Genomic DNA, 27,304 nt, shown 5'->3' on the forward strand with positions numbered 1-27,304 from the left:
TTCCGAGAAGTTGCTGTCACAGAGCGATAGTGTTGTTACCGGTTTGTTTGTAGATAGTTATCGATAAAAACGGCAAAGGCAAAGGAGGAGACAGACATATTTGGGGGTGTGAAGAAATCACGTCGGGGTCGCCAGTTTGGGGGTGGAGGATCCTCCCTTTTCGATGCCGGACGTGATTTGAAATTCTGATTTATTTATAATATAATATTGCGAGCTTAATTTTAACAGTCATAGTTTTATAATAAAATTGCATAAAATTTAAACAAATTTTAAATGTGTTACTTACGAGTATTAACACATTTTACTAGAATTACTTAGTGTGAACTTCGATCACGATGTTTTATTTTAATTTTTGTAGGTTTCCTGGGAGGACTAGCCTGGACGCCCACAAGAAATAGTGTCGTTTGCTCAAATCATTTCAATACCTTTGACTTTCAAGTATGGAACTAGCAAGATTAATATTGGAAAAATATACCGGCACAAGCATTTATTTCTTAATGAAAAAAGAAAACTCACAAAGATGTATTCGTCATATTTATAGAAAACTAATCCATTATATCTTTGTATCACTTCACTGTATCACTTTAAGAACCTAATTTCCCTGACCGAGTACTTGAATTTATCGGTAATGCGTATCGACAGTTGTTACAACCACGGCTGTAAGCAACTTATCAGTGTAGTTGCGGCATGTCATTATACTGTAATGACACAGAATGTATCTATGTGTGTGTGTGTGAAAAACGTAAGTGTGTTTTTAATTTAGTATGTGAATTTCGTAGTGACAGACGATTATTTTTGTGTGGGAATTCAATAAAGTATGCGTGTTGATGATTCCCTCCGCAAAAATTGACAGACAGTTTTGTATCGGTAAAAAACGCTATGGCTACTCCCCTCCGCGTTGCTCTTTGGCTGAAGGTCATAACATGATCAAATGCATAGTTTACGATTGTATATAGGACATTCCGACAAACATTCAGTTTTAGATATATAGAAGATGGATAAACATATGTTGAGATAAAATCTTAGTTTTTATCTAAAACCATAAATTCAGTTAATAAGGATTTTTTTTTCTGTGTATAACTTGATAGCTTTTATCTTTATAAAATAATGATTCAGTAAGCAGTCAAGTCTGTATTTGAGTATTATCTGTTGTTGTCACATCAGCTGATTGCGTCACTGCATTTAAAACAATAACGCAAAAACAAAAAACAAGTCGTAATTACTAAATTTGTTATATCGTTTCACAAATTACAGTGAGCATATACCGATAAAATGAAGTTTCAATATAAAGAAGAACATTCTTTTGAAAAAAGAAAGACCGAGGGTGAAAAAATACGCAGAAAATATCCGGATCGCGTTCCAGTTATAGTGGAGAAAGCACCTAAAGCGAGGCTTGGAGATTTGGACAAAAAGAAGTATTTGGTGCCATCTGATTTAACCGTGGGCCAATTTTACTTTTTGATCAGAAAAAGAATCCATCTACGCCCCGAAGATGCATTATTCTTCTTTGTTAACAACGTAATACCTCCCACTTCGGCAACAATGGGCTCGCTTTACCAAGAACATCATGATGAAGATTTTTTCCTTTACATTGCATTTTCCGATGAAAATGTCTATGGCTAATTATCTTTAATAAAAATTCACTTTTGCAGCCATATGTAACTTGTTCTATCCATATGGTTGTTTTAATTATAAGCCTTAGCATTATTGATGTATTATGTTTTAAAAAGGTGATAATTGATTTTAATTTGCAATTTAATCTCGTCTTTGTAAAATGCTACTTTATTATATATTTAGTAAAATTCACTTACATGGGCGAAAGTATTCTACCATTCAATTCCTTTGTTTGGTTAAGAGTGTAACATTTATGTAATAAACAATAAATCTATTGAAAAACCATTTTGTCTTTTGTAATAAGCACGTATCCTGCCACAAAAATATTGTTTTTGAAAGTATCTAAGTAAAAAGCCATTGTTTTAATTTATTAAGACACAAAAGTTCCTGTTATGATCTAGTGTCCATATTTTGTAAATAAAATACGTAAATTTATTTAAAAAGTAATAATTAGTTTTTGGAAACATTAATATTATAGACATGTACATGTTATTGAATTTTTAAAATCTACATCACTGATTTGTATTTTTTTTTTATTCAAATGTAATAGTCTTACACATCAAGGACACACCGTTACTATATTTACATTGTGATATTTAAATGGCTTTAATGGGAAATTATATTTTATAATGGGAATAAATGAAACATAGGTTTCCTATTGTTAAATTCAAGTATGACCTTGAAACAATTTAAGCGGTTTAATTGCGAGCCTGTTGACATACCCATATAAATATATCATTATTCTTATACAAATAAGCTGTCTTTGGAAGAAATTTAGAATTAAAATTTAAAAATTTTTATTTTACTTTACACTATACTTAATGTATCATACGCGAATAAACTTATTATCGTTATTTTTTAATATATCTAAAACCTTTTGTTATTTTTTATTCGAACCAATGATAAAAAAAATATAAGTACTAAAAAAAGTTCTTGGCGTGAATTCATGTATACGCATGCGAAACATTTAACAATGAATCGATTTGTGACTTTAAAAGGTTTGAAGTCTGTAATTTTACTTGCTATTGATAAATGAGTTTTAATCTAATTATGGAATACAAAATATCACAACTAAATAAAGTTGCTCTTAAGTAGTGTGTTCCTCAGACGAAGAAGGTGGCCAATGCTCCTGGTGATGCACTATGTTGGCAACAGGTGTAGAGTCCGCAACTTACAGATGCTCCTGGTGTTGTATAGACGACTACGATGACGGCTTACCGAAGGTGCTTATGAAGCAGACTACGTGTTCTTGCCACACGGCAGCCTAAATTCTTCTCAAAATCTAGCAGGTCTGGCAAAGTACCTTAATCTAACAGAAGACAAATGCTCTCAAGTAATGTTGTATTCCTGTGATGAGTAAGGTGGTTCGAGCTTCTGGGGAGGGTCGGCAAAGAGCTTGCGAGGCTTCTGATTTTACAGGTGTTTATAGGTTGGCCGTACGATTGTTTGCAGACATAGATGTATTTGAAATAAAAAACAGATTCGTTGTTTGTAAAGAAAGAGAAACAAATATAAATTATGTTAATAATTGTACATTAATTTTATTTTTTGAGCGTAAAAGGCTTCAGGGATCGATTTACTTACAATATATTATTAAAACCATCCTGAAAGCTTTAAACATTGTTTATTAAAGTAATTTTAATTACTATCTTCAATGGATTAGCTCGATAAAATAAAGTGAAAATTAATTTCAAAATATAATTTTTTGTTTATTAAAGCGTCTTCTTAGCTAACAATGTCACATTAATTGTAATATAATTAAGTAGGTAGCTATTAGAATATATGAGACATTATGACAAAAAAAAAATACAACTAGAGGTCGTATGTTCAAATGTTAAAAATTATTGAGCAATACTGATAAATAACAAATAAATAATAATAGTTTATCCATTTACATAACATTTTTGTCATTTATACAAAGGTGAGCGTCTGTTTAATATCTGTATACATGCGCCACACCAAAGATAAGATAAATCCCAGGCTCTTGAAGACATACTCTTGTTTTAAATAAAATTTTCAGATGATTAAAAATGTAATGTTGTGTAATAAATAGTTTGTAATTTATTTATTTACGACTTACTTATTTATTACGATATTCTAAGAACAAACGTGTTATTATACACGTATGTTTATATGTTTATAGGTACACAAATACAAGAAATAAGTATTTCTATATTTAGTAAAACATAGGTTTCTTAGAATATTTGAGGAAAAGAATAAAAGTCAGTCATAGATTCCATTTCACTTTTATTAAATAATCTGCATTAAAGACAATAAAATTGTATCCATATTAAAGTTTGGAATTGTTGTCCTAGTAACTAAACACGTAAAAAAATGTATTCTTTTTATCTCTCTCCACTTTACATTAATAATAATAATAGTGTTAGTCATAAGACAAAGGTTTATTTAAGTTAAATGTTTGAAAGAAATTTTATTTACGAATACTATTAAAAGTTATATGGAAACATACATTAAACCTACGTCATATTATATTCGTCATACTCAGACGTTAAATAGATGGAAGATATTTCGTTTACAATTATAACATGAAAAACATTTCAAATAAATGTGACATTATAATACCGAGTACGCTAAATTAACATACAAAATTAGAACAGTCTGTAAAAAAAATAATTATATACAAGTCACGTCGTGGACGTCCAATGCCTTGGCTTAATACCTCGAGTAGTGCGATCTTCGTGATGGCCGTCCTCGGGAGCGCATACCTCGTCCGCGCGGCCCGCTTTCACTGTCTGATAAATATTAATAACATGAAATCGTTTTACATGCAAGTATTAATTGTTAGTATTGTTTATCGAGGTCATTACATTATTTAATTATTATACCTTATATTTTATTACCAACATATTTTAAAATGTTCTTATATTTTGTCTTTATATTGTTCTTATATTTATTTGCTAAATTATAATTGCCTTTTTAACTATAGTTTTATTTGCTCGTTCTTTAGTTATTTACCTAACTAACTTTAAATTCATAGACATATATTTGCCATTACAGATAGATTTACATATTTTTTTAACCTGTGATTCTATTATTTCAAAAAGCAATATGCGGGAATCTTATTTTTTAACATATAAGGGATTCTCATAAGTAAACTCGTTAATATACTATTACAAACAACTACTAGCTTTGGGTGTGAAAAGAGAAGGATGTCGCCTACTTTTGATGCTAAGCAATAGAACTGCACAAAATCGCAAATTGGTTAAAACAGACAAGTCATTTTTGGCATTGATGCATGCAGTTACGAATATAGCTGTAACTTGGCAAGCATTAATATTAATTGCATTCTAGTGGTTATTATTTTAACTATGGTAATTAATGAACCATTATGTCTTGTCAGTTATTTATTTGTTTACCTAGTGCCTTAAGGAGAACTTACCCCTAAAAGACAGTTCTCTCACTTCGAAGGTTCTTTCTCCTCTGAAGTCCGATATAAAGTGCAAACACATATTGTAATTACAAACAAAATCAAGTTTATCCTGACTGAATGTTTTAATTATGAGTCTATTACATTTTATGCTACGTGGCTTTATTCCGAATAAGATTTACATTAAGCTTAGTAATATCTAAGAGCGAATAGTAGATGAGATCAAAATCTCAATCGATGTTTGACATGTTTTAATGAAAATACTAGGGTATTCGTTGTTATTTAATTATGATTCCGAGCTACGGCGTTATATCGAGGGCCCACTCTGTCGTGCTTAGGTGAAAGGCAGTAAACACATTCAATTTTTAATTTTTAATGGCACTACTGTGGCGACGTCTATCGAGCGAACTACGAACTACGTAACTAAGAACTGACGTATCCTACATCGCGATATCAAAGTAATCAGAGCGATTGAGACAACAACAATCGGGGCGGTCGACACAATACCCGTCTGGTCGAAGGATCCTCCCTTTGCGATGACGGACGAGGAACTCAACACCCCGTTCCTCACACTCCCAAACTACATTTATTTATGATAACAATTGTCCAATATATCATCAACCCATATTATTACTTGTGACATTCGTTTCGTTAAGTGTGTATACAGCGAAATAAATATTTTCATTTAATTTAATTATATTTATATATTCTATACCGAGTTCATAATATTTTCGATTTTTAAAATTTACTGCCATTTTAGCTAAGCACGGCAGCACTGTCAGAGAGAGCGAGGTAGAGAGGTAGCGGGTGTTGTACCGGCGGCGCGCATCCAGCGCTGGTGCGGCGAGTGCGCGGGCGGCGCGGGCGCAGCGCGGCGCGGCGCCGCGCTTGCCTCTGCCTCCCGCCCCTCCTCCGCCACCTGCCACAACACACATAACAAGTACACTACACGTTCATATTTCAATATAATCGTTTTTTACAGTTACGAAAAATAACTATATGTATACACAGATATTTACATGGTCATATAAGCACGTGCATGCTAAATCTCAAAAAAAAAAAGAATATTATATTTTAATAAAATCTTTAAAAAAGATCTGAAAACACTGGATAATTTTTCACGATGCTACGGTTGCTTTAGCACAAAATAATTTTTGTGAACGCAGTGCTGTAAGTATGCTGGAAACACGAGGTTTCTCAATAGTCAATCAAAGCGCGAGGAACTCGAGCTCGGGCAGCTGCCGGCATGCCTCGATTCTTTGTCGTACTTACGACTGCGCGTAAGACTTTTTTTGTCGCACTTATTTGTAACTTTATTAACGTCTGGGATTGTTTATAATCGGTAAAATCGTCTAGTGATTTACAGGTATTATTGAAATTACTCAATTAATAAGGATTAAAAAAAATATTTTCGGAGTCGTCTTTCAATACTTTATAACCGACAAAAACATCTTTTTTAATTCTATAAATAATAAATTAAAAGATAAAAAAGTTGTTTTTTTTTTTTGCATCTGTTGCTGCGCAGTAGCGAAATAACCACTAACTCGATTAAACACTCTCAGGACTGGATCCGCCAATTGAAGAAATTTTAAATTTTCGCAATTTCAGCTTGCCTAAAGAACCTTGCCAAAATTCGTCATCAGCTCTTGGACTATAAGCAATTTTTATCTTTAGATTTTATGATAAGTCGAAAGTGAAAATTACCTGATGTGGTGAAGATGGCTCGCTTCCCTGAGAGCTCACAGCCGTTGCTTCTTCATCAGCGCGCGACTCTTCCCATTCACGTGACTCTCCTTCACTTCCTATGTGTAATAGCTGTACATTAATTGTATGTCGGTCTTCTTTAACTCACAAACTATTGCTAAAATCATTAGAAAGAGTTCGTTTGGTCCAGTCAAATTTTTGGTGGAATCCCGGATGATCCGACCCATTACGACTACATTCAAATTCTAGATGAAATATTTTACAGAGAATCCTTTGCCAATGAAAAACTCTTTTAAATGGACACACATTTTTAATCCGCTGCATTTCATTACAATTTATTCCTTAGGACTCTGCTTAGTTGTAGATCCGTGTTTAACATGAGGAAAATGGGTAAATATCGTCAGGTCTCATCGCTCATACATTTATTTAACCGGTTCAGTATTAAGAAAAGCACAAAGTTAAGGGAGCGAGTGCGTCGCGGCAGGGTACTCACGGGCGTGCGCGGCGTGCGGCGGCGGCAGCGCGGCGGCGAGGTCGGCGTGCGTGTCGTGGTGCGAGGCGGCGCCGCCCGCCTCCGCGAACGTGAAGCGCGCGCCCGCCGCCCCCGCCGCGCCCGCGCTCTCGGCACCCGCGCCGCCCACCGGCGACACTACCGCCTCACCGAATCTGCGAAACGAAGAGCTTTCATTTTTCGAATCCCGGCTTTAATGCTACGAGTAAATGTACTAAAGCTGGGTTCCAACATTAAAAATAAAAGATTCGTTATGCTCATGATAATGATAACTGTTTGATTATTTACATTGTTGAGGTCTAAATAACAATAGACATTTCCTTAGTAAGCGAGTTAAATTAAACACGTTTTAATACCTTTAGTAAATAGAATATCTCTTTGTTGAGTACTTACTCGGGCCCTATATATTCTTAACTATATTAAATTATAAAATAATTTATAAACCAAGCATTCTGCTGTTCATTTTTCTTTCAATCGTTGATTCAATAGATTTATCCCATACTGTTGATATTTATGATCACTACCCATTTTGTCAAGTTATGGCTTTATGTTTTTGCCTTTCTTAATATATATATTTTTTAATTAACATTTAAAAATAAGTCATATATATAATGAATGTCGCTTTTCAACATCTCAAGTGTTTAAAAATTCACTAGAAGTAATAGCATATAATTCTTCATTCATACCCGTCATTTCGTCTAGGAACATAAAGTGTAGGAGTGGAAGGAACGATGCTATCGTCGCCATCGTCGGCACCGCTCCCACCTAATGATAAAGCTCCGCTGGCTGCAAACAAAATTAAACTTTAACTAGTAGAACATTGAGTGTTTCAGACGGCAGGGACACATCCAAAGCCCGCACTGTCGTCCAGGGATAATCTCCCACTTTAATTACTTTTACGCAACGTATTATAGCAACTTGTCTGGTTATGTACGCCACCACGCACCTCTGAATGCTTATGAACTTAACTACGAAACACTTAACTACGAAACCAAGGACCTCGAATAGAAACAAAATTATTTTTAATTTTTCGATGCGCAAGTTTCGGCTCTTGACTAACTCTTGTTTCTTCCTAAACCTTCGACGGCTGTGTTACGATTAACTGACTGAGCTTTTTTTTCGGATGGTCTAGTACTGTTGGTCCTACTGACCTTTACAGCGGCACCGGCTGGGGTGGCCGGGTACCCAGCCGTGAAAGAAAAAGGGGAACCCTTTATTAAGGTTCGGGATGTCCATTTGTCCTAACGGTTTCTCCAAGCGAGATTACACCTCGGCCTAGGACGAAGTCGGTTTGGAAGAACAGCTGTGCGAAGCGCTGGGTCGGGTTACGGGCGGTCCACTACATGCCTAGCCTTAATTATAATTTTTACGTAAAAACCCTTATAATTTATACATATTTCGATACCTTAAATCTTATTATACAACATAAAGGATAAATTAGATCCATTACCTTACAGAATAAAAAAATTCTATAAAAACTTCCAAGCCTTTCATTAAAAGAACTTTCACCATATACATTTCCGTGAATGTCTTGAAACATATCAGCCCTATTGACTTGAATCTTTTTGTGAAACTAGTTTAGAGTCAAGATCTTTCTTTTAAGGTTAATTTGTTAATGATATCCCTATAAAAAAAATTACATTTTCATGTTATGTAATTATTTATCTCCTCCCTTTCCTAACTCTTCTCCCACTCTCCTTGATTTAATACTTGTCTCCTCCCCTGACCATGTTGAAAAGTATGGTTAGTGCTCAGCGGTATAGTTTTCTTACCATGATCTCATATTTATTTCCTATTAAGTCAGACCCCCAAAAGTTAAATCAAGAATTATTCCTTCCTACGCCCAACGACGCCACATTCACAAGTCAGTGTTGGAGGAATCTGACCCTGCGAAAGTTTGGATATTCCGCAAGTCACTCGGAGTTGGCAAAATCAAACAGCAAATTCTAAACATTTTTGAATATCATATCAAAAATTGACCGCTCCAGCGGGGATCGAACCGGCGTCTCCGACTGACCGTGTCGACGCTCTAGCCAATTAAGCTATGGAACGATGTACCCGTTAGATCGAAATTTATGATATGATGATTTTTATATTCGGTTTAAGCGAACCGTGGCGCCGTCTATAGTGAGTTCTTTACAGAAACCCGTAACTATTCAAAGTTTCATATTACAATGAAAATCTTTGACAGGAGACGACACCATGCTATTTTTAATATGTACGATTTTATTTTTGTGTTACCCACACATTAGGAATTCTAAACATTTTTGAATATCATATCAAAAATTGACCGCTCCAGCGGGGATCGAACCCGCATTTCCGATTGACCGTGTCGGCGCTCTAGCCAATTAAGCTATGGAACGATGTACTTGCTAGATCGAAATTTTTGATATGATGATTTTATATTCGGTCTAAGCGATTTTAATTTTAATTTATATAATATTTTAATATCTAGTTTTATTAGGACCTGTTACTTGTTCTGTTATACACAAATTACTGATATAACTTATAAGCAAGAGGTAAAGACCTCAGAACCTGTTTAACTTCAACTAATAAATAACAAACTTTTCGAATCATACTTTTCAAACGGAAATACCTGACATATTAGGTGCGGTTCAATGGTCCAAAAGGACTTCAACGGGTGAACCTAGTCCTCAGTAGCCCACGCGTCTTTCTGATGCACCCGAAACGCTTCTCCGTCGCAGATGATCCGATACAAGCTACAAGGCGAGGACTCACGCTCGGGCCCGCTGCTGATGGCGTCGACCTGGCGGTGCGCGGGCGGCTCGCTGTCGGGCTCGGCGGCGGCGCGCGCGCCACTGTCGCCGAGCTCGCTCTCCTCGCCCTCGTCGCCCACTCCGCCCGCCTCGGGGCTCTGCGCCGGCGACTCCTGTGCAGTGGATCAATTATTAGACATTACGTTGCAATTGATAGATTAATTAACTTACTACTAGGTTTACTAGCCCATTGGCGCAGTTTGCAGTGTTTACCCTGCTTTCTTCTCAGGGGGTCGTGGATTCGTTTTCCGCCTCGAGCCTATATAACTTATAGGCATTTATCGAAAATAAAAATATAGGTTGCTTATTTTAGGAAGACGACCGCGTGTGTATGTAACATAAAAAAAATGTTGGATAATAGTTAAGTGGCTAATAAATTACAATAATCAAACGTTATTGTATTATGCTCCTAGAGAGGGTCGGGAGTAAAGTTGGCAAAGCACTTAAGAACCATCCATGAATAATGTCACACATTAAAGGGGTCGACGAAGTGTGACATTGTATGACAAAATGTAGGGACGAGTCCAAAATTTTGTTACATCACATTTCGAAATATATGTAATTGTTAGTTAAATGGAAATAAAAATAATGTCACAACTGATATTTTAATAAATAATAATTTATAGGGGGTTTTGGGGTTTAATGCAATATATGTGACGTAATTAATTGCAAAATATGTGACGTCACAAAGTATGGTCTCATAAATGTGACCATCTGTGAAAGGACAGGGTAAAGGTCCAAAAGTTCTAAAATTCATGTATGAGAATTTCAGTGGGAGGTAGAAAAATATCTAACTTGAGGTATGCCGATGATACTACTCTTCTCACTCAAACAAAAGAGGACATGGAACACCTGCTGACACTTCTAGAGACAACAAGCCTCTCCTTTGGACTTACGATCAACAGAGATAAGACCAAAATGATGATAGTGGATCGAGCCGAACTAAACCATCCTGACATCTCTATGATTGGCAACTGTGAGGTTGTCCAATCTTATGTGTACCTCGGTTCCAATATTGCAAACACCGGAGGATGCGAAGACGAGATTCGAAGGAGATGTGCTATTACAAGATCTGCCGTTGGCAAGTTAAAAAGCGTCTGGTGCAACCGTAATATCACTTAATCTTCCCGATATTTCTTTATGGCGCAGAAACGTGGACGGTTAGACTCAAAGACCGACGCAAAATCGACGCACTCGAGATGTGGTGCTGGCGGCGACTGCTGCGGATCCCTTGGACAGCGTTTAGGACCAATATTTCCATCCTAGAGGAATTAAAAATCAAGCAGAGATTGTCGTCGACTGTGCAAACTCGAATCCTGAAATATTTCGGACACGTTGTTCGAAATGAACAATCCATAGAGCGACTCGTTGTCCAAGGGCAGGTAGAGGGCAAGCGGTCACGCGGTGGATCACCTACGCGTTGGACAGACCTCATCAAAGCTGCGACACAGATCTCCATAGTCCAGAGTTCTCGAGACGCTGAAAACCGCATCAAGTGGAGACGTATAGCGGGGGCTGCTTTAGCTAATGAATCGTCGTCAACCACGACCACTCTGTCAAGAGTGAACGACTGAGAAGAGAAGAGAATTTATGGATAGCCCCTTAATATGCTTCTGGTGTTGCAGGCGTCTATAGGCTACGGTAACCACTTATCATCAAGAGAGAATATGCTTATTAGACCCCCTAGTAGTGTAAAGAAAAAAATGTGTCATATAAATAAGTTTAAATATTATGTAAGCAAGTGTCTTAATACCGGGCGAGTGATAGTTTCCCCATCTTCGCCTTCGACCTCTTCTTCCTCCTCGCCGCCTTCTACGTCCTGCTCCTCCTCCATGTCTTCTTCATCTTCCTCTCCTTCCTCCTACGCGAAAAGAGACTTATTGTAAACTTTCATAATTATTAAGATACGAGTTGCATAGAGCCATTACGCAAGAAACTAAAACAAATCTAAAACCTGAAAACTAATAGGAAGGCATTCATGTTATTTAAAAAGAAAAAAAGCGAGGTGTAAAAATATTCTTCATTAATTAATTCCATGAAAAACAAATAAATTTATGGGCGATTTTAACTTGTTTATTTTTAGCAAAGATAAAAATGAGTAATCTTGAAAAATATTTTTAACTTACCCTATACATAGTGCCAGTACAGCGCTCATCATCTTCCTCGGAATCTACTACGATGACACCTTCATCGTCTTGATCACAACGCGATGAAGTTGGCACTTGGTATTCCACTTCTACTGAACGTTCAAAACCCTAAAAGCAAGCATTAAATGAATAAGGTTTTAAAAAAGACCTTTAATTGCATATTTGAGTTTAAAAGTACTCAAAAATTGTAGGTAGTATTTTAAATATTCATGATATAATATAATATTTGTAGAACACCATTAAATATATATTTTTTTTCTTTATTAAAGAGCTTTGCCGCTACTGCGACGATGTCGCTCTGTTATTATACATTTATATTAATACAATTACATGATTGATTGAACTTCATCTAACAATTTATACAATTTCTTTGCCAGAATAGATTCTGGTTTTGTCAAAATACTATTACATTCTCCAACATTCGTATAAAACAGTTTATTGGGGAAAAATTGGTGTCATCTGGTTTCGTTCTTAACACATTCCATTAATATATGATAGGCATCCTCTACTACTCCACAAACTGAACAATTAGGGTTTGAAGTTATACCCATCAAATGGCCAAATTTATTGAATGGAACATGTCCCAGACCGCAACCGTAAAGCAGTGACAACGTCTTTTCTGTTCAATAACACTGTGTCTGTCCAAGGTACATTGGGCGGGTGAGGTTGTATGGTCCGATACCAGATGTCTTTGTCTTTCGACCTTTTATCAAAATATTCTCTCCCCAAATCAATGCTTTTATTTTTAACTATGTGTAAACACTCGCGAAAAATAGGCCTAATAATCATTTCTATACCATCGCAAGCTCCATACTTTGCTAGAATATCCGCCATATCGTTACCTCATAGGTCAATATGAGATGGAATCCACTGCAAAAAAATACTGTTTTGGATTGTTCTCTCAAACTACATATTTGTTTTAAAATTCTGTATTCTACGGGAGTACTTCTACCGTTAGATGTACATCGGGCTACATGTTGAAGAGCGCACTTAGAGTCTTAGAAAATAACGAATTTGTCGTAATCAATGGAGGATACGTATGATAAAGCTTCAGAAACAGCCAATAGCTCAGCGTGCATGATAGAAATATTACTACTAATTTTAAAGTAAATTGAAGCTAAAGATTCGGCATCAAAAAATGCTGCACCTATGTGTGTAGGCCATCCTTAGAACCATCAGTAATTTTTTTGTAAAATCCGTTATACTGTTCGTTAATAAAGTTCTTACAGTGGTTATTTAAATATGATGTACTATAGTTTCTTTTAGGTTTATTAATATTCATTATATCTATTTTAATTAAATTTGCTATTTGAATATTGTTCAGCCACGTATCATGTGAGAAGAAATCCAAAGATTTACTTTTATTGACCTCAACATTTTTTAAAATATCGTAGACCTCTATTAATAATGGCTTGCGCTTTCTTTTCCACGAAGTAACTAAATTTGAAGGTATAAATTTGTCTAATATTTGTATGAGTGAAGCTATTGGTCATAGACATCGATTTCAATAAAAATTTACCCGCTAAATAAAATCTTCTGAAACAAAGAGGTTGTATACACAAATCTGATTCCATTACGTGAGACGGTGTACTCCTAATGTACCCACCAATTATTCGCAAAGCTCTGTTTTGCGTCTTATCTAATTTAATCAAATGAGCTACACTGCTATCATTATTAACAAAACAGGCATAATCTATTCTGCTTCTTATAACAGACAAATATAAGCGTCTTAAATGTTTTGGATGAACACCCCATCCATAGCCAGCCAAAACTTTAAAAATGTTAAGAAAATTCGAAATCTTGTTACATAAATCATTAATATGTTTGCCCCACCTTAGCGATCTATCTAACCATATTCCCAAATACTTTGCATGATGTACTACGGACAGTGTGGAACCGTTGACGATAATGTTAACTGGATATCTATTAAGTCCCTTTTTGAACACACAAACTTTACTTTTTGACGACGAAATGTTCAACCCTAAATTACCTACCATGATGACAAATTCATCAACTGCCGCTTGAAGTTCTCTCTCAGCCTCACCAACACTGACTAGTAACATATAAAACAAAATCGTCAGCATATTGAGAGATATGAACATAGTTATTCATTACTTCACATATATTTCTTATTGCAATATTGAAAAGTAAATGGGGATAATGAATCTCATTGAGCTATACCCTGGCTAGTCAAGATATCGTTACATTGTTAGTTCTTATTTTAAGGAATCTTTTAGACAAAAAGCTCCATAAATAACGACAAAACATTGTGCCTACACCTAAATTATCTAAAATGTGCAGCAATGAATAAATATCAATATTATTATAGGCATTGTCAATATCCATGAAGTAGGCAACAGTTACATAATAATTACAAAAACCGTTTTGAATTCTAGACACAAGTACACTAAGGCTATCAACTGTAGACCGCGATTTCCTAAATCCTACGGTGTCTGGAGAGAAAAGGCCGTTTCTTTCAACAAACCATTCTAACCTTTAATAATTGAATGAAGAATTTTACATAAACACGAAATTAGAGAAATTGGTCGAAAAGTATACGCCAATGATACACGTACCCTGGTGCAGTATCATTAGGTTTAATGAATGCTTCTAATTCATGTAACGAAATTTTACGTTCCAAATCGTATTTATATAAAGTAAAGTTTGGTGAATTTCGGCAAGTAAAATCAGGACATAAGCTATGTAATAATTTATTAACATTCTCTTCACTGATCATGGATCTGTGAATTTTATATCCTTTAATCCACTTCGTACAGTTCCACACTTCCGAAGTTGTTGACAATCCGTGTAAAGATGAACAGAATTTTCTCCATGCCGCACATTGGGCCATTCTAATAAGCTCCAAGGAATGTTTTATTTTATCGTTTAAAATATCTAAATTACGTGGAGTAGGGTTATGACGAAAATTTCTCAATGCCAACCGACGAATAAATACGGCTTTAGAAAGCTCTGGAGTCCAGTATGGTTTTGGAATGAATTTACTGTGTGGGGTAAGACAAACTTTAATGTAGGGAATATATTTGTCTGCAGCCTCGTTCACATAGCCAATAAATAAATCGTAATCTTTTTGAATATCATGAGTAAAATTAAATCCAATAAAAAAAGATTCTAAATATGTTCGATAACCAACCCAGTCAGCGCGTTTGAAATTACGTTTCTTTAAATGATTTAACTCACAATGTATTGTAGTATTTAATTTAATAATAAGATGATCCCTGCCCAGTGCCTAGTCGAAACTAACCAAGAAAAATCCATAGAGAATATCTGATGTTATTAAAGTTAAGTCGGGTGATGACTTACGTAAAATATTTTCATTTAGTTGAAGTCGAGAAGGGCCACCGTCATTGAGAAGGACAAGACTAGTTTCAAGTAATGAATCATGAATTTGCGTACCTCTAGTATCCGTTTTAACAGACCAGCATGAATGGTGTTCATTAAAATCACCCATCAATATTGATTTCATGTTAACTAAAGAAAACAAATATTCCCAATCTCTCTGTGTTGTCCGAATGTCACTAGGGCAATAAACAGAGTAAATAGTTTCAATTTGGCACAATTAAATATTTTGACACCTATTATTTCAATATCACTATTACTGACTTCTACATTATGTATGTGACCTTGGACAGATTTATGTGTAAAAATTGCAACACCCCCATAAGAATTATTTCTATCCTTTGTAAAGATAATGTAGTTATTAATTTTGACAAAGGCATCAGGTTTGAACCAGGTTTCACTCACAGCAGCAATATGAAGCTTTTCTCGAATTAGCAGGTCTTCAAAAAGCTTTAATTTTGGTTTTAGACTTCTACCATTCCACTGAATAATGTTCAATCTAATTAGTTTTTTAACAATACTATCCATTACTTTTTATATAATTAAAAAAGGTTTTAATCAACGGAAATTTGGAAAATCATATTTTTAAATTTAGTCGACATACTTATATTATTTTCAAATATTACACTTTTAAGTTTATCAATCAAACATTTTTGAATATCATATCAAAAATTAACCGCTCCAGCGGGGATCGAACCCGCGTCGCGTTTATCAATCAATTCACGGTGCAAATTTATGCTTTCCTTCGTTACATTCTCCTCAATATCATTATTAATACAGTAAGCACTTTTAACACTGTTATCAGAATCAGAGGCTACTTCTATGTCCGCATATACATTTTCAGCACATTTAATACGTTTTTTCTTCTTTTTCTTCTTGTTCATTGTGTTTTGTGTTCCAGAAGTTTGAGAGATTTTCTGATCAACAGATTCAATTTCAGGATAAATTACCGGTACTGTGCTTGTTGGAGCGTAAACATGCTTTGTCGTAGGTTTTGATTCACTGCAAGCTAAGTTGGTGGTTGGCAAAATAGGGGACAGACACACTAAAAGTTTTCAAATATGAACAGTTAAATTCTGTCATTATCTCTCGAATTCTTTTCTCTTTTTTAAATATAGGACAAATTTTATCCAAGGGCATATGATTACCCTACTACTACAATTAATGCATATAAAATTATTATTCTCACAATTTGGATGATTTTTGTACACTTAGGGCAAATTATTTTATTGGATGGACACATTTTTGCTGTATGTCCAAACCTCCAGCAACGAGAACATTGAGTGACTGGAAATATATATTGTTCTACTTTAATTCTTAGATCTAGAAGATATACATACTTCGGTATATTCGGCCCTTTAAATGTTAGTTTAATGGTTTCACTAGGTACCCAACCATCTGCTCGACGTTTCAAACGTTGTATGGCTAAAACTTCAATATCACAAAGTAAACTACGAATTAATTCTTCTTCTGACAGTTTTTTGTCTATATTTTTAATAATTCCATATGATATTCCTACTTCCCATGATTTTTGACATTGCCATCCTAAATCTTTAAATACTTGACATGTTAAAAAATTTTCTGCACTAAATTCTTTATCTAATGTTATTCGAATTTTATACGGATTTATGTATTTAACTTTACTGACATTCACGATTTGGTTCTCTCGCAATATTTTTCCTAATGCAAATTGTTTAGGTAAGACTTTATTACTCGTAATTCCGATTTGAATAAGATTTTCTTCTAAATTGTTATCGAAAATCCTCACCTTTTTCTTAGCATGTTTAGTAACTTCTTGCCACTCTTCTGTATTTTCGTCCACCTCATGTAACATACGTTTTCTATTCGTCTCAATCATTTCCATATCTTGCTCCAAATGTGTTTGTTCATCGTAAGTTTTTTCTATGCACATAACGTTACCATCGTTCTCCGTCAAATGAATTGTATAATCGTCTTCATGCAAAATTGTATCCTTAGCCATTGTCAATAAGGATCATTACGGATTGTTTATATGATACAAAGCAGCGATATCGCAGTATTACGGGGAATCGGTCGTGCTGTCGTAAACAACGAAAAAATATTTGTTTACGAGCCTCGCACACGTCGCACTCTAACCGGTTGTGCATTAGCACTGAACACCTTTAAATTGTACAAGTAAATGTTTTAATAGACATTCTTTTTTTTTTTCATTACAATATTCCTTTAGGATCAATGGCCCCCTAAAATACCCTACACAGTCACGATTTGGAATGGTCTTCTGTACTGGTCAGGCTGTATATAAAAAGCGTACCTGAACTCTAGTTCGCTTAGCGGTCACCGGTCGCTGTTGCAACCGCCGCTTAGGTGGACGAGCGTCGGGCGGCGCGTGCGACGTGCTCACGCCGGGAGCCGCGTGCGACGTGCTCACGCCGGGAGCCGCGTGCGACGTGCTCACGCCGGGAGCCGCGTGCGACGTGCTGACACCAGGAGTGGTGTGGGTGGTTGTGACGCCAGGAGCTGTCTGCGACGTGCTGACGCCCGGGGCCGCGTGCGACGTGCTCACCAGCGGCGCGGCGTGCGACGTACTCACGCCGGACTGCCCGCCAGCCGCGGACGCCGACGTGGGGCTCGCGCTGACACCTCCTTGTTGTAACACGATTTCAAATGACGATACTATTACGTCTAACTTTTGAAAAGCTCGGAGAAAACGCAACCCGACTTATCAAAATATTTATAATGTTAAGGTTTTTGGATTTGATAATAAAATTAAAAGATACTAAACATAAGTTACTACTAACTAATGCTAATAAATGAAACGACAAAAATGGACACAAGCGATACAAAAATCTACTACTAACTATAATATCTAACTGTACCCTGCTCGCGTTGCTACGCTTTTTTTTTTTTTGTCGTGCCAACTCAGAAAACTTTGTGGTCTTATGCACAACACTTTGCTGAATGAAGATCATGACATGCTCAAATACATAGTTTACGATTCTATAAAGGACATACAGAAAAACATTCATTTACTCTGTTCTCGCAGGACGCGTCGTTAAAGTGATACTAACCGGCGAGGGGTGGCGCTACAGCGGGCGGTGCGCCGGGCGCCGAGCTGGCGGCCGGCGCGAGCGCGCCCGAGTTGGCGCCGCTCGGCTGCTCTATGCGCGGCATCACCAGCGCCACGGCCTGGAAACATTAACATTACATCTCTGAAAATACTAAATTTGTCGTTGTCAGTGATCATTACAAGTTATCTTATTCAGAAAATACACACCAAGGCTACACGAGCGAAGGAAGAAGTAACTTGAATAATAATCTATAAGATATCAAACTAAGCGCGTTTGAAACCACGAAAGCCGTTAAACTATACAGAGATAGGAAGGGAGTGGTCCAGAAAAAAAATTTGTAAGATCACAAAGAATGTGTAATAACATATCACGTGTATTTATTTTTCGTATAACGCGCGAATTCTTAATCAAAATATACCCTACAACCTTGATGTCTATCTAAGAGCTTGTATCGCGGTGCCTAATTTACCAAAATTTAATCAGATTATACCTGTATTAAAATATAATATTCCGAAAATATCAATATACTTTGCAAAGAAATATACTCGTGATTTTTGGGTATTTAGTCTAAAACCTCATCGTGTATCACCATGGGGGAGTGGCAGGTTAAAAAGGTGCCAAAAAACATCACATGATTAATGGACGACCCCATACGAATATTATAAGATTAAACCTGCTGAGCGGAATATCCTATGCTTAATGAAGCTGTAAACATACATGTGAGTAAATCTATATGTAGTGTTAATTTTATTGTTTCCTTTTTTTTACAATATGAAGTAAGTTTTAACTGCTAAATTGTGCTCATACCTACTATGATATAAAGGATTTAATAGAATAAAATTCCAATGTTTTTATTGTATATAGATCCAGATAAACAAACCTGTTGTGGCGCTTGGGAATGAGAAGAAGACTGAGCTGTACTATCACTGGAACCAGAGCTGCCCATTCCAGCTTCACTTGTATCCATATCCTGTGAAATATATACTTTTATTATAAATAAAGTTCTTCCAAAATTAAAATTGTTTAATAAAAATCATTACGAAGAGGAATATGGATTATGACTTTCTGAATGAAAACCTGTCACTAATGATAGAAACAAATTTTCAAGTTTCAAACAATTCTTTGTCAATTTATCTCAACGAAATCAGTGTCCTGTGTTTATTCACCGTAATCGGTAAGGCATATGGTATATTTTTGTTTGTAATTAATACCAATTTTACCTACAAGACATAATTCTACAATGAATGTGATGATTAATTTATTAGCTGAATTATTAATAACACATACAGCACTAGTATGGTGGGTGGATAGATAAGATAATCTAAGTATTTACGTAGCATTTTACCTGTGTTGATTCGGGAGGTGCAGCAGTGGCAGTAGAGGCAGCAGATGCTATCGCAGATCTAGGTAACGGTCTTGAAGAGGACGCAGGCATATACTCCGTGCTATGTGCATCATGTGGAGCAGTAGGACCCACTTGTGCCATGGGGCGGATTGACGCTAGAGGTGTCTCCCCACCGCGCCGACTAGCCGAAACACTTTGCTGTGCTACACCTGACAATGTCGATTGAATAAAAGATATGAAAGTAATAATATAAAATTAAAATTACAATAAATAATTGATTAAAAACATACCAGCCATCGGTTTGATATTTGCAGTTGGAGGATCTGTAGTAGTTTTCTCAGTTGTGGCTTGTTGTTTAGATGCCGATGTCTGGTTAGCTAATTGTCTTTGAAGTATGTTAACTTTTTGCATTAGTGATTCGACCTCTCTATTCCTAGCATCAACTTCTCTATTTTTCTCTGCTTGTGCCTCTCCTCGTTCTTTCTCTAAACGGGTTAATCGTCCTTCATATTGCGACTTTATAAGTTCTAACCTAGCGTCTTGTTCGTCACGGGTACTTTGTTCGATGGTCCCAATTTTATTACGTAATTCGTCTAACTCACGGCTAAGAGAATTTTTCAGTTCCGTTAATTGAACTATTTTACTTTTAGCTTGCTTTAAAACTTGTTTAGCTTTTTCTTCTTTATCCATATTAGCAGTTTTGAGTGCCTCAAGTTCTTGTTTTAGTCTTTCGTTATTAGCCTTTTCTAAATCTAGTTGCAATTGTAATTCAGTTAACTGTTCTTCTATTTTTTTGGTATTTTCCACTAATACTGCACCAGCAGCAGCTGCTTCACCTTCCTGCTTTTTCTTTTCTTCTTCAACTGTTTTTACAAGTTCCTCATACTGTGCTTTATATTTTTTTGCGATTTTTCTAATTTGCATCTCTTTATTTCTTATATCATTAAGGGCAGCTTCTTTGTTAGAAACCTCTTCTGTAAGCTTAGCATTACCATCGGTGGCTGATGTAAATTCCGATTTAACTTTTGTTAATTCCTCCGTCAAACGTGCCATATCATCTTTAAGAACTTGTAATTCTTCATTAAGTTTTTTGTTTTCTTCCATTACGTTGTTTTGTTGGCGTGAAAGTAGACTGTATTGTTCTTCTAATTTCGCTTTTTCTACTTTAAGAGCCCCCAATTCCTCATTAACTTTTTTAAGATTTTCTTTCTCATTTGTTAACATTTTAGCTAAAGTTTCCCGTTCGTTTTGCAATCTCTTCCAATCTTCTGGACTAGTTTTATTAGCACGTTCAACTAAAGCATTGACTCTTGCCCTCCACCTTGCACAGTCGGCTTTTAATGAAGTATTTTCAGATTGCAATGTTTCATTTTTGGATGTAAAATCAGCTATCATGTCCTGTAGTGGTGATAATTGATCTTCCAAAGATTTAATTGTTACCGTTAATTCTTCGACACGCTTTGTTAATGCGTCTCGTTCTTCTCGCAATATCTTATTACTGTCGATCAACGCATTCAATGTCTCAATTTTTCTTAAAATATCAGATTGCTTATTTACTGTTACCATACTTACCTCAGACTTTTCTCTTTCAGCAGCAAGGGTTAACTTACAATCATCTAATTGTTTTTCAGTAATTTCTAATTGTGATCGTAATCTCATTGTTTCGGCTTGTAAAATGTCAAACTTAGCAATTGTTATATCTTTTTCTTTCCTTAGGAATTTTACTATTTGGAATAGTTGTTCAGAAGATTTTGCTTCATCATCACTAACTGAAATATTCATATTTGAGTCGTTTGCAGATTCATTCATACTTTCGGAACGAGATCTAGATGCATGAGTTATTGACAATTGTGTACCTAAAGCCTGAATTTGGTCATGTAATAACGAATTTTGATCATTCAAATCCTTTAAGCGCTGAACTAATTGCTCGTTCTCGCTTGTAAGGATCTTTTCTCTTTCCATCCACGATGACTTTTCCGCCTCCATTTTTTCTATTGTACTATTTTTTAAAGCTACAATTTCATTTAGTTGATTTTGTGCTTTTGACAACTCATCTTTAACCTGAGATAACGTTTGAATGTCAGTAGAATGTAGTATCATTTCATGGGTGTATTTCTCTTCTGCTTTTTGTACAGCTTCTGATAACTTAGTAATTTCAGTTCGAGCAGCATCCAATTCACATTTGCAATTGTCAAAGTCAGTCAATGAGTTATTTAATTCTTCTTTAACAGCTTGTAATTCATTTTTCAAAGCACTGTTTGCATTGGAATAGTCTCCATTAGCATGCAGTAATAATTCTGCTTCTAATTCGGAACATTTTCCTTCCAGTAGTTGTATTTTTTTTATATTCTCAGAAAGCTTTGTTCCTGTTTCTAATTTGTATTTTTCATACTCATCATTTAAAATTTTAAGTTCTTTCTCAGAACTTTCTGAGATATCACAATATTGTTTAATATGTTCTTTAGATGTATTAAGTTGCTCACTAAGTGATTTTATCAGATCATCCTTCTCGGTCAGTTTGTTTTCTAAGTCTTTCATTTTTTTAACAATATCAAGCGAACCATCTGTGTTTGGCGATAGAGCGATTTTAAGCTTTCTTGCTAACTCTTCATTATTTTTATTTTTTTCAACAAATTGCTCTCTTAATTGTTGAATTTCTTTCCGCAACAAATCGGCAGCGTCTTTTTCTTCTTGCATACGCGACTTAGCGGTTTCTGTTTGACGTTCAAGATGGTCTGACAACTCTCTAAATCTATCCTGCTCTTCTTGTAATCTTCTTCTTAGAGCTGCACACTCCCGAGTTGCTTCATCTAATCTAGTTTCAATTCTAGCACGATTTTCTGCTTCAACCCGCTCTAAGCTTGCTTTTATTAGTTCTAAGTTTTTCAAAAGTAAAGATTGGCCATGCCTCTCTCGATTCACTATTTCTTTCTCTGTTTGTAATCGCAGTTCAGCATCTTTTAATAGTTTGTTTTCGAGCTTTAGATTCTCGAGCTGAATCTCTGCAGCGGCTAATTTTCCTTGAGCATTTAATACTTCATCTCTTAAATGTTGCAAAGAAACTTCATGTTTGGCAATTGTAGCATTATAAGCCTTATTTTTTTCTTCTAATGAAGAAATTTGCTTTTTATATGTTGTTAGATTAGTTTGTAATATTTTAAGGCGTTCGTTATTGTACTCTGATGTTGAAGCACATTTACTATTGGCAGCCGTTAATTTAGCAATTTCCTGCCGCATGTTATCAATTTGTTCAAACAACATTTTTTCAGTGGCTAGTTTCTCTTCTTTATAAGTTTTATGTTCCTCTTTAAGAAGTTCTAGTTGTTTCTCAGACTCTCTATATTTTGCTTCAAATGACGAAATATCATTATTGACACGCTTTGGAGAATTATCAGTTGCAGTATCCATTGCAAATGAATCCCCTTTTTCTAAATCAGAAGTATCAAAAATAGATGACATTTCTTGGCGTTTACCCCTCATATGATCATGATATAATTTTTTAAACATGTCACGTTGCCTTATCAGACCATTTACCATTTTTGTTTGCCTTTCTTGAGCTTCTGTTAGTTCGGTAACCCTTTGTTGTAAAGTTTCAATCCTATTTTCCATTTCCCCACTTTCATATTGTTCTTTATTCTTTTCCAATTCTTCTTGTTTGTCCGTTAATTCTCGAATCATTCTTAACAGCTTTTGATTATTAGCTTGCAACTCTTGAATGTCACTAAATGTTACTAATGTCTTTGATATAACTCGAGATGAATTTAAATCAGATGAATTACCAGCATTTGATGGTGTATTTGATGAATCATGATCGCCATTGAGTAGTCCTCCTCGATTGTGTTCTATTTCTTTTAACAAAAAGCAAACTTGCCTTCCTAAGTCAGCTAGTTCACCTTTAAGTCTAGCATTTTCTCTGTTATAATGGTTTGATATTTTAGCACATTCTTCATAAGAATCTCTTAGCCTACTGCATTCAGACAACAAATCATCAATCTGCTGAGTCAAAGCAGTGTTAGTTTCTAACACTTCATCATAATCTGCTTTTTGTTTATGTAGCAAAGGAACTTTATCTTCTAATTCTTGAACAATTTTATTTATTGTCATATCAAGACGTTTATTTTCTTCTTTTTGTTGAGCTAACTCATCTGTTACCTTCACCAGTTGTGAATAGATTTGAGTTAATGACATTCCTGACTTCAATAGTTTACTTGCAATAGCTGCAGATGGTGCTAAATCACTAAGAGCCATTTCTAATTTTTGAGCTGTGGCAGCTTTTAATAGATCATTAGCATGCTCCAATTCATTTTTTAATGAAGAAATAATTTCATTCTTTTTCTCCAACACTTCCTCATGGTCAATTTCAGCCTGTTTATATTTTGTTTCTAGCTCGCCATATTTTTCAGAGGCTTCATTTAACAACTTCTGTAATTCTGATATACCTTCAGTCAATTCTGTAGTTTTTGCCTCTGAGTCGTCATTCATAGTTTTAAACAGATCAGCTAGTTTAGATTTAGCATCTAATTCTTTTTTGTAGTTTTCTGACATTTTATTTTCAATTTCACGCTGCTCCATTAAACGTTGAGTAAGACTTTCAACACGACTATTAAGGTTCTTTTTTATTTCATTTAATTGCTCTATTGTTTCATTTGCTATATTTAATTCTTCAATTTTTTCAGTTAGTTGGGTTTCTAAGCTAACCAATCTGCTGGTGTTGTTTAATCTTACTGTTTGTAATTCTGAAGTAAGCCTATTGACTTCTTCGCTTAATGCAGTTATTTGAGAATTAAGAAGAACTCTTTCTTGATCCAATCGCTTTTCTCTGTATTGTAAAGATAGTTCTTTGTTCTGTATTTCATCATTTAAAGCTAATGCCTCACACTTAGAATCAATAGCAGCACGAAGTTGTTGTGATAATGAGGTTTCAGCAGCAGTGAGCCTTTCGATTTCGGCATCACGCCTTTGCAAAATCCTTGTCAGATCATTTCGTTCATCAACTGCAGCATCCCTAGAACTTTTATATGTTATAACTTCATTTTCCAATCGACAAATTTTTTCTCTGGCTTTTTCTAACTCATTATTTAGTGACCCAACTTGCTTTTCAAGTTGTTCAATTGTTTCCTCAGCCACTAATAGTTTCTGAGCAGTATCCTCATATTTGGTTTTGTATTCAAGTATTGTGGTTTCAGCAGTTGTTATTTTGTCATCTAAAACAATTATAATTTTTTAAATTTTGTTGTAGATCTATTTTACAATTTGTAAGATTTATTAATTAACAAATAATAACAATAATAAATGGTACCACGTCTACATTACAGTGAAGTGTGAAACTAGCCACCATCGAGCGAGTACCTGCTATGCTACCTTTTATCAAGGGAGTCACTGACAAGATTAGCTTCATTCTAAAGCGAGGTTCTATAAAACTTTTTTTCAAGCCGGCAAAAACTATAAGTCAATTTTTACCAACTGTCAAGCATCTCATTACTGTACACGATGCAGGAGTATACAAGCTTGACTGATGATTTTGCCAATGACAAGTACTGAAAGTGTATAAGTGCGGAAACGGTCCGTTTTTGACAGTACAATAGTGGGATAAGCTGCTTAAGCTGCAGTTAGTTGAAAATATTTGACATGATTATTTAATTTTAATTTATTGGTAAATTATAATTTTATATCATTGATTCTAATAAACTTAGCTAAGACAGCACAAAAAGAAGATGGCACAAAAGTTAGAAGAAAACAAACATTAACCGGCCACAGAATGTTTTTGGGAAGCATATCATATAAGTGATACAGTTAATATCAGACAATTAAAAAACAAATGATCGAGAGATCCTTCCTCCAAGCCACATTCACATAAGGAACTGTCACAAATGCGTAACTTAGCCAAGAACACAGATGTGCAGGAGAAACCCAATCGTAGTTATTTTACCTAGGTCGGAGAATTTAAAAAACCATGGCTTAGGAATACACGGCTGGATATTGCCGAAAGCAGAATCATAAAGTAAGTTTAAATTATATTTTTTAAATGCATTAAGATAAGCAGTGACATTTGTAACATATAAATGAGAAAAAGAAAATATTTAGGTTACTCAATGAAGCTAGAAACAGTATGCACATTGTAATTGACAGTCATTAACAACTAAAGAAATAGTAATTTAGTATTCTGCATAATTAATAAATGTAACTGTTTTGTCTCAGTCGTGCATGTCTCCTTTATATATTTTATTGATATAATTACTTAATTAGATAATAAAAATAGTTGCAATTTGTTTGCGCTTTTTTGAAAATGAGGTAGTTAAAAAAAATTAACATTCACGTGCATTAAATAAATATATCATCAATTAAATAAACTATGGAATTTAATTTAAACTTTAATACTTCTCAAATGTAAATGTTTAATACACATTTAAGTTGTTGTACTACTGTAGTAAAATGAAAACATGTAAGGTTGGTTTTTAATATTTTTTAAATCTAAAATAAACCATTTTATTTTTGTTTATCGTTGTTTTTAAAAAATAACATGTGACTAAATTTTACCACAGAAAAGTTAATAAAGTTTTGAAAAGACTTCCCAGACCGGTACTTACCTATTTGTGATTTACTAGTTTCACACAATGCTTTAGAGGTCAGGTATTCTTCAAATTTTTTCTCAATAAATGCATTAATTTTATCGGTAACAGTATTTGGTATGTCTGCAATTTCTGTTTCAGATAAAACATTTTGTAAGTGATTTGTTCCACCGGCTTCCACACTCTCGGCTTCCATTTTTCTCACGATACCAAAGAGTCTATAAAGGTACAATAAACGACGCAAAGAGTATGAATTGGTGCTGCCAGAAATAAACTTTCAACCGTCTCGATCAATAAACGACCTACCCCACCCAGCCTGCAAAATAATGATATTTGTAATAAAAAAAATACTAATTGATAGATTTTGAATTGCTCAATTCAACTACGTTGTCCTTTTAAATTGCTCACCTCAAATTATATAATTAAAAATCAAAATTAAAAAAAAAAAAAACAAATATTTTCAAACTCCTATATCTTTCGATGTATACAATATTTTAAATTGCTCAAAGTGTTAAAAAACTGCTCAAGTTGCATTTATAATTGCTCAAGTATAGTTTGGAACAGATCCACTTCCCTTAATTTTTAAATAAATATAAATAGTTTGAACAAATAAAATATTGATATTTGTAAAAAAAAATACTAATCAATACATTTTCAATAGCTCAATTCGACTACGTTGTCCTTTTAAATTGCTCGCCTCAAATTATTTAATTATAAATCAAAAAAGTCGTTGAAAAACATTCTTTTATCAATATTTTCAAACTCCTGTATCTTTTGATGTATACAATATTTTAAATTGCTCAACGTGTTAAAACCCTGCTGAAGTTGCATTTATAATTGCTCAA

At 34.9% G+C, this 27,304-nt stretch overlaps 2 protein-coding genes across 2 annotated transcripts; one reads left to right on the forward strand and one right to left on the reverse strand.

Moving 5' to 3' along the window:
• Positions 1 to 1,103: 1,103 nt before the first annotated feature.
• LOC123659750 (gamma-aminobutyric acid receptor-associated protein) lies at positions 1,104 to 1,899 on the forward strand. Its single transcript, XM_045594931.1, has one exon. It carries the CDS (start codon positions 1,273 to 1,275, stop codon positions 1,621 to 1,623), a length of 351 nt encoding a protein of 116 aa, XP_045450887.1. The 5' UTR covers positions 1,104 to 1,272; the 3' UTR covers positions 1,624 to 1,899.
• A 1,945-nt stretch (positions 1,900 to 3,844) lies between these two features.
• On the reverse strand, positions 3,845 to 26,789 carry LOC123659375 (nucleoprotein TPR). The gene is made up of 15 exons (XM_045594591.1): positions 26,478 to 26,789; positions 20,181 to 25,094; positions 19,891 to 20,099; positions 19,426 to 19,515; positions 18,546 to 18,663; positions 17,789 to 18,120; positions 12,121 to 12,249; positions 11,748 to 11,852; positions 11,412 to 11,564; positions 9,957 to 10,107; positions 7,904 to 8,003; positions 7,196 to 7,372; positions 6,707 to 6,800; positions 5,819 to 5,921; positions 3,845 to 4,367 (listed from the first exon to the last, which is right to left on the reverse strand). Exons 1-15 carry the CDS (start codon positions 26,653 to 26,655, stop codon positions 4,288 to 4,290), a joined length of 6,933 nt encoding a protein of 2,310 aa, XP_045450547.1. The 5' UTR covers positions 26,656 to 26,789; the 3' UTR covers positions 3,845 to 4,287.
• Between the last annotated feature and the right edge of the window lie 515 nt (positions 26,790 to 27,304).

The sequence above is a fragment of the Melitaea cinxia genome, chromosome 14, assembly GCF_905220565.1.
Source record: "Melitaea cinxia chromosome 14, ilMelCinx1.1, whole genome shotgun sequence".
NCBI lineage: Eukaryota > Metazoa > Arthropoda > Insecta > Lepidoptera > Nymphalidae > Melitaea > Melitaea cinxia.